Source organism: Porites lutea, chromosome 9, assembly GCF_958299795.1.
Source record: "Porites lutea chromosome 9, jaPorLute2.1, whole genome shotgun sequence".
Classification (NCBI taxonomy): domain Eukaryota; kingdom Metazoa; phylum Cnidaria; class Anthozoa; order Scleractinia; family Poritidae; genus Porites; species Porites lutea.
In genome coordinates, this window is record NC_133209.1 from 30,544,471 (window position 1) to 30,553,480 (window position 9,010).

At 39.6% G+C, this 9,010-nt stretch overlaps 1 protein-coding gene across 1 annotated transcript in view; it reads right to left on the bottom strand.

Moving 5' to 3' along the window:
- LOC140948811 (uncharacterized) overlaps nt 1-7,916 on the bottom strand; it is a 30,173-nt gene extending 22,257 nt beyond the window's left edge. The window contains exons 1-2 of the mRNA XM_073398086.1: nt 7,644-7,916; nt 2,351-5,085 (exon numbers count right to left, since the gene is read on the bottom strand). Of these exons, the coding sequence (XP_073254187.1) occupies nt 2,351-4,820 (2,470 nt within the window). The 5' untranslated portion in view covers nt 4,821-5,085; nt 7,644-7,916. The remainder of the gene's footprint in view (nt 1-2,350; nt 5,086-7,643) is intronic.
- Nucleotides 7,917-9,010: the final 1,094 nt, after the last annotated feature.

The following is a 9,010-nucleotide window of genomic DNA, read 5'->3' on the forward strand; positions in this document are numbered from 1 at the left end:
ATGTACTTTTTTGGATTGTGTAGTTTGAAAAAGCATTTCATATGCACCTCTTACAACAAGTGTTTAGTGCATGTATTTCACCTTAAAGGTATTAAGATCCTGACACCCTTTGTTCAAGGTACAAAGTGAGGATGAATTTCCCCAACATTATATTCTTGCAAGAATTTAACCCCACAGTAGACATTAAAAAATATCTGCAGTTCCATTCAGCTAACTTAAGTTATAAACACAGCAAACCTGTATAAAATAAAGGGAAGGTTGGACTTTTGAGCAAACTGAACCCAAGGCATATGAAAGACAAGAAATACCTCATTAAATAACTAAGTCATCAGTGAAGTAAACAGCATACTGGATAAATGAAAATAATGACTTTTTCACTAAAATTGTTTGTATTAGTTTCTCAGAGGCTTACGGAAGTTAAACACCATTCTGAAAAACACTAACTTGAAAGCGGCACTTTGTCTGAGGACACCATTTAAATGCAATTTATTTCAACCAACAAGACATCAACACTTGATGTTTAATGCAAATTAATTTATGTCATTAGTCTAGGCTTATCTAGTAGCACAATAAGCAAACTGAATTCAAACATAAGTTAAATGCTTCACATGCTATATGCATGTCTGTTAAAAATGAATTAAAAATGTGTTTTTGGCTAAAATGCAATTGAGAGGGTGTCAAACAGTTTACAAAGCACATCCTACTCTTTGCATAAAAAGAGTTATGACTTTAGAATGTAGATCAAGAAAATTTAAATATGCTAAGATGTTTGTAGGGAAATCAGAGAAGCTGCTTAAACAAAAGGCAATTAATAGAAAAAAACAGAGTTCATTGTTTGGAATGGTACAAAACGTCAACTGAAATTTGGTGAAATGGGTACAGCACTTAGACAGCTATTTAGATAGGCCTAGTTTGTTTGCATACTCAGTATATTTCACATGAACGACTTCCTCTTTAGCTAAAAAAACATCTGTTTTTATTTACATAAAAGGGGAACTATTTATATTGAATTAGAATTTATTTCAGTGCCTCATCTTAGTTTTCACCATGCAGACACATGTTGTTGCTTAAACTTGTCTGGGTTTGAACAGTAATGAAAAAGAAATCATAAGGTTGTTTTTGGCATTCACTTATTAACAGAATCAAAATGGAATACAAATTCTAACAACAACATAGGGTAGATAGGTAGCCAGAAAGAGGGAGGGTTCAAATGTTAAAGCCATGAAGAAAAAAAATGTGAATTGAAACCAGTTTCCACTGTAAATTTTTTTCTCAAGAGTTTTTTATGCTGCTGTGTTGGGTTGTCTATGATGACGGGACTTATGCACTTATAATGGCACCACAATTTCCAAATGGGAACACTCTCCTTTTATCGAAGAGTGGTAGCGCAAGGAATAACGCAATTAGTGATTCCTGATCTAATAATGACATAAACATACAATAGGAAAAATCGAATTTTACAATAATTTCTCGTATGCTGATTGGTTGAGAGCTATAGTCATTCAGAGAACCGACTATGAAAATGGTGTGATGATGGCACAATTTGATTTTCTCTTTCTTGTGTGTACCATTTTCAAGAAACTTCAATGGAAATGAAGGTCAATAACTGTCAACATTATCATAAGAAACAAATTGAACACAATTTCCCACGGTTTATACTCGATCACAGAAATGAGATCAAAATGTTCAAAACTTTGCAGTGAAACCACTTGCCTGCAGCTTGTGGTCCACTTGAGTTTTGAATATTTTGATGTCATTTCCAAGGTCGAGTTTGAGAGTACGGACCATGGAAAATTGTTTTTGATTTGTTAAGGATAATTTACATGAAGCTTTCACTCAGAAGTCATTTTGGGCTTTCATATTTATTCAGGAAAGTGAATGGCCTTGGGGTTGTGAGTATCATTCAAAACTCCAAGATAAAATTGTTCCTTAAAGGATGTGTCACTGACTCTGAGGAAAAGAATCATTTTACTGTAGTGCCAGGGTTGTAATAATATATTGGTTTATCCTTAATTCCCTATAGGCCAAAATTACCTAGCTCCCCCGGTGTTCTGTTTTAGCAGACCAATTTTTAAGGTTCCTTTCGACTGCACGGCAATATTGTATGTAGCAAAATATTGCTAATGACTGAGCACCTTTTAGATATGCATTTTATATTAAATTCACTTCACTTAATCTTATTTAAAACTGAGATTCCACAGGTTACCCAGTCATTGGTTTAGCCAAAGAAATGCACAAAACTTTCCATACTTAAGCCACCCATTCTGTCATGAAAAACAGCATGGAGGTTTATTTTGCTAATCCTTGGCTTTGGGAAGAAACAACTAAAAAACATTATTGTTTAACTTACCTTTACTGAAAGAAACATTACTTGCCCCAGGAAGACCAGTGGATGCTTCAAAACTTTCCATGTCTATTGAATTGTCAGCATCTTCGCCACCAAGAATTGTTGGTATTTTAGGACGAGTAATCCGCTTTATTCGCTTTTTAACTGGTTCTTTAACATCTCCGTTCTCGTCATCAAAGCTAATCAAATCCCCCTCAGTTACTGTTCTTAGTATTTCATTTGAGGTCAGTGGATCAAACTCTTTTAGTACTTTTTTGGTCTCATTAGCAGCTTCTGAAATGTACCTGCTTGATTGAAGATCCTGAGCAAACAAAGGTGAAAGTGATGTAGGTGAATCAGAACCGGAATTAAGGCCTCGCATCTGAACCGGTGATAAATCAGACAAGTGGACAGGAAGATCAGCTGAGTTTGTCTGCGCTCTCACATATGACAGTCTCCGAAGGGTTGAAATCGAGGTGTTCTCGTCCATACAGGGCGGTGTGCCCTTGAGCTCTTGTGAACTCCTAACTACCAGACTTTCATTTTTATAGGTAACATCTTGTTGTACAATCTCAGAAAACTCATCTGTTTCCTGCACAATAGACAATGGACGATTTCCAATCCTTGCAACAGGCCGTAATAAAGTATCCTCTCCTGCTGATGAAGCTACTTTGCCAAGCCTGGAATCGGCAGCTGCAAATGAAACAGGATCTATGATGGACGGGTTAGGTTCAAGATCATTAGCTCTTTTTGTGGGTTTTACTGGAACAAATGCACTCCGTGAAGTGAGTAGCATGCTGTTGTCAGATAGAAGGCTTTGATGCAGCCTGGGTTCCCTGCTGTCTGAAGGTAATGGATCAGGTGGGGCAGAGTTGCACCGTGTAACCTGTTCCTTTTCAACTGTAGTGTCCAAACTTTTCTTCTCATTCCCTTTATCAGGACTAAGATTACATTCACTATCACTGAACTGTGATTCTCTACTTGTCTTCCGAACAAGGGCTTTTGATTTGAGACTAAAAGGGCTTCTTGATAGAGATGGTGACTCTGAGCCTTGCCTTGGTAACGAGGTCCTTGGAATGTCTCTTGGAGCCGTCTCAGCTCTGCCCCTAATTTTAAGAGGCTCCCTTTCTTCAGAAGACCTCCTTCTCTGCGGAAGATTTTCTTTATTGTTCAATTGACTATCAGCAAACGATGTAAACGATCGTATTTGGATTTTTTTCACTTTTGCAATGCGAGTGCCAGTGGGAGAGATCAATGAAGATTCATTTCTAGAAGCAGCAGCATCTGTGGATATCCCTGCCCCTTCCAAAGAACTCACAGAAGTCAAACTACTTGACCTAAGCCTGTTAGTGGTATTTCGATGATCCTTGTATGTTACAAGAGGCCCCAGACTGGCCAGTTCTTCAGGCGCAAATTTACTCTTGCGTTTATTATGAGAATACATATTATCAGAAGCGGAGGGTTCACTAACGCTCTGATTTTCCGATTCACTGGTGTTATCCTCCCCATAAATACTTGAACCAATCGACTTATTTGACGGCTTTCGCCTTATACGCCGCCTGCGCTTGTGTGAGGAATCAGAGGAGCTAAAACTTTCCGACTCCGTTGACGAGCCTTGACTGTCCGTCGGCGACTCCGAGTAGGACGAAGTAGATGTCGATCGCCGTGAAACATTTTGCCGATTCGGCCCGGAAAATTTGACGTCGTTGTAAACAACGTTGACGCCATCTTTACTGCGCCTTCCTCGCGTTCGCGAGTAATGGTAGTCACTAGACGCGGACCTGTTACGTTGTTCGTCGCGAAGACGAAAATTATTTTCTTGGGTCACATTCCATTGCATTTCTGTTTCTGCGTGGCCTTTTAACCGCAATCCTTTAGTGTGTCTGTTTGCTGAGGATTTGTGGAAAACCAATTCCGTGGTGTTATTCGAGTCGCGAGGTAGAGACTTTAAGTCAGATGGAAGACTCGTACAATAAGCAACATTTTGTCCGTACTTTGAAACCGAAGGGGGCGGAAATGCAGACCAACCGGGCCGGTCACCTCGCTGAGTAGCCAACTGCTCATTTACTGGTATCCCCGGAATGTTATCCATAAACTTCTTTCTTTCCGAATCTGCCATATGCATGCTAGCGTAAAGATTCGAAGAGGCTTTAGGAGAATAATCTTGAGTGTTTCTAGAGACCGGTTGTTGCGGTGACGAGACATAATCTAGCGAGTGAGGTGAGCTCTCGCTGCCGATCGTAGAAGCAGCATGAGCGCGAGCTTTGGAGATTTTTAATGACTGAGCCTTTTCACTAATCTTCCCGTGCGCTTTTTTGTGCGAAATACTCACTTCCGTTGGTTCCACATCATTAGCCCCACTTCGAGATCTGTGAGCTCCTCGAGCTTCTCTGCTGCCGTCGTATCTTCCTTCGCTGCGCGAACGCGGCTGTGGTGCGTTTCGTGCAAGCGATCTCACTGTTTCGGCGTCAAAATGAGTTGTACGCGCGGACATAGTCGTTCAGAGTTTATAGCAATGTTAGTCCTAGCCTCAAAATTTCCTGACCTTCCGTAGATTTAAAATAACCGCATTCAAATCCGAACGAGTTAGAATTGAACGGATCCACTCTTGCCGATTGAACAAGCAATGCTCCAGATTCCAGGACATCACACTTCCCTTTGTCTCATATTTACTGTAAATCTATGACTTGGATGACTTTTAACTTTGAGGCTTAACTCGGGCTTGTGTCACGGATATCAGTCTCGCAAATGTCAGGAACCTTCGAAGAAAAAACAACAAGGGCATCCGTGAGAGTGTTTTATGGCAAAATGCACTCATGCATACACAAGTTTACCCTTCATAGCGAAGTTATCTTCCCTAAAATTAGCCACAGGGTAGAAATTTGAAACTCGCTCCTGGCGAGATTTGATTGACAAGTAAGGACACTGAGATCCGATCACTGAAGATTCTCTGAAGGAGCCTATTAAACTTTCCAGCTCGTATGAGCTAACGCTACAAACGTAACTGCGCTCAGTCAAATCGCGAGAGCAAAAATTATCGACCGGAAATGCACACCTAAAAGGCTTGACAACTTTTCAGCGTGCTAAGCTGGCGATCGGCGCCCGTTGGCAAACAAGTGGAAAGAATATTTCAACCGACTAAACAATGTTTTGACTGCAGTGTTTTAGCAGGTCACTTGTTGCAAAAGAGAGGTGTCAAAGTTATTCTTCTAGTGAAACAAAAGCATTTTGCTCTTATTGGATCGCTATCGAAAGGTACATTATTGTTTTGAGCAAGCCAATCATGGCTAAGCCAAGTTTGAAAATAAGCGATAAGTGGCACAAAAAAAAAAGGAATGAAATTTTCATTACACCATAATTAACTTATACTTTATATTAGAGGTTAATTAATGAACTATTTTTTTTACCTTGATTGGTTCCTTGTATCAAAGGTGAGCTCATTACTTGATTGTTATTTTAGAATAAGAAAAACTAATGTTACTCACTGAAAGTTTTTAAGGGGCCGGAAATTCTTCGCGATACTCTTCGCTGGCTCTTAAAAAACTAAGTGGCTTTGACTTGTCTTGGAAGAAAAAAATGGGACAAATGCAGAATAAAAACAGAAGTCAACTTCCTCTCTTTAGAAGTCTAAGAAAATTGAAAGCTTTGAAACTTCGAAAAAAAAAAACAAATTAACACTATGGAAAAAATCCCAGTAAAAGTGGATATCTGGTTAATTGAATTATTTGTGTTTAACAAAAATATTGGTCAAGAAAAAGGTAGTTATTGGCCAAGTGCACGCTTCCGAGACCCTTAGTGGCCATCAGACCAAAAGAAATAATATAATGCATTGTAGAAATACGTTTTTCATGGTTTTTTCATTCGTTCTGTTCTGTTCGTTCTGGAAAAATAGAAACGAAAGTCTGTATAAATGAGTCATCACTTTGAAATCTTGGTACGTTTTGGACACAGTCTAAGTTTATGAACTTTTCTTGTTGTCTGAGGTGTCGGAAGTCAAGCGAAACTTGTGGTTAAATATTGATTGTGGGTAATGGTTCGAAATGTTCAAATCTGAGATCAGGTTTTGCTGTTGATGTACGAAATATTAGTGGTATATATATGAATACGTCAAGCAAGACAATTAAGCCAGCTCGGGTATTTTCGAGTGGCAGTCCTTTCACCAAATCGCCTGATATTTTACACTCGGTTTGATGGCAAGTATTTGTTTTGCAGTGTTTGTTTTCGTTTTTTAAACTTCCACCCCGTGGTTTTACTTTGTTAATATATTAACAAGAGCTCGAATAATTAAACGCAGTTTGACGTGCTACATTGGGGTGAGCCGTGACTTGAGCGCGCGAGCCTTCACCAACACAACAGAGACCTATTGAAAAAGGAAACATTTGAAAAACAGCAACAGGGCATAACTGAAATGTCTCTAATCTCTCGCGCAGACCACGCGTGTGCGCGTGGATCGCTCTTGATATTTCGCGAACTCGAAATGTCGACGGCATGGTTTACCTTTTTCAACAGGGGATTGATTAACGTGTAATTTTAAGTTTTGTTTTGTAATGAGGTGATTATCACATTTTTCATAGATGCTATTATGGCAGAATTCCTAATTCCTTTGCTATTTGCTTGTCCGTATTTATGATCGTCCATAAAAATTTTCTCCTCTATAGACCCAAAAATTAGAGCCGTCTTGTACAGCAGAAGAACAGTACCAAAAAAGTTTTGTTATTCTCAGCTGTCATTATCACTACACTAAAATAAATAAAAACTGCATTTCAAACCCGCTGAAACCCAAAACGCTCTTTTCCAAAGAAGAATTACGTGATAACAACCAGCATATAAGAGTTACAGTCGAATCTCTAAACAACCTATAATCAAAGCAAGTAGTAGAACATTGTGAGCGTGAAACTGTCTCGTTCCCAGGAAAATAAAACCTTTGTAATGCGGTAAAAGCGAAGATACGGAAATCAAGGTATATCGGTATGACTAGTAGGAAGTTTTGTCTGTAATCTCTTCTGTAATATGTCAAGGGATCTCAGTGAAAATGCAAAGGTGCCAATGTGATGTAAAAATGCTATTAATGGTGTCTGCGAAGTTTCTAGTTCTTTTTGCCGACAAGGCGCGCGCGAATTCGTAACATATCTCGATCAGCGGATAATCGCGTCTGAGGTTGCTTCAGTTCGTGAGGCTTTATATTATCCGACCGACGACGTAATGAGGACTGGCTGAACTGCAAAAAGCCAGTCCCGTGATCAAGACTTGTTGCACTGGTACCTAAAATAGCCTTACCCTAACTGATAATTAGAATTAACGAAGAATTTGCAGTTACCTATCATTTAAGAATACCACTGATATACTCTCGTGGAATTGAAGCTTGATGAGTCCATCCGGCGTGTATGTTCACCTTGCTTGCTAATGCGCTGTCGTATGCGAGTAAATACAACGATTAATATCACAGCGACCCAAATAGCGGTCAGGAAACGGAGTAAAATGTGATTAATTTCGAGCGCGTTTCGCTCATTGTACAGTATTTGAAGCAAACTTAACGCAGCGCGCGACTTGGCGAATGAAGCCGTACACGCGAGTATTGAATGATTTCGGCTGTTGATTGAAACAAGATCAAACTGTTGATAGCTCGGAAAAGTGTATAGGTACTAAAATAGTAACAGATTATTACAAACTTGCGTTTGTTCTGACGAATGGAAGATAATCAACCAATAATAGGAAACTCATGAGGTATTCACGAGAAGTCATGAAAGAGTTGATCCGGAAGTTAACGGAACCAAAAACGTTGGTTTTCCTAACTTGCATTTTTATGCACGTAAGATAAACGTGTCTAGATATCCTTCATAGTTATCTTTGTTCAGGATTTAACCTTTATTAACCAATGGTCAAGTTCAAGTCCGTCTTCCTAGAATTTATCGAAAAACAAATCGCTGTTACAGGGAAGTATAGTCACCTCTAGCCTTACGGACACCCCGTTTTAACAGACACCCCGACAATACGGACAGCAGCTGATCGAAGCTGAATCCCGGGATAAATTACAGACGTTTCTGACGTTTGACTGATATCAACTCCCGCTACAGTCAACGCTCGCCTTGCGGACACCCTGCTATAATGGACACTCCGATAATACGGACAGAAGCTGAATCCCGGGCAAAAATAAATAACAGACGTTTGACTGAAATAAACTCCCGCTATTACGGACTGTCGCTAATGAGGATACTAACTCGAGGTCCCTACAGTGTCCTCAATAAAGGGAGTTGACTGCAACTTTGGTGAAATACACATAACCGTACCAAGGGTTAGACTGGGCGATTCCATTATATTCTGTCCCGTTATTCCCTCTCCACAAATGGTACTCAGTGTTTGGTTCAGTTTTTGTCACGGTCCGAAGTACATGTAACTGAATGCAAGAAAATAGTAAAATCCGAGACACAAAAACCTTGCTTGAAAAATCGCGACTATGTCTCAAAAAGTTCACATCTGAGACTCAAGAAAGATTTGGAGACTCGTCACAAGCGGTTTTGATATTTGGAGATAGGATAAAAAGTTTCTGATACTTACAATTTTATTCGTCGTTGACTGCTTGGTGACAGAAAAGGTACTTGCTGCTAATAATTATTTCAACGTAGTGACAAAAGAGGCAGTAACGTTCCTCCTCTGAAACGTCCCTCAGCGGCGATGAGCAAGCAG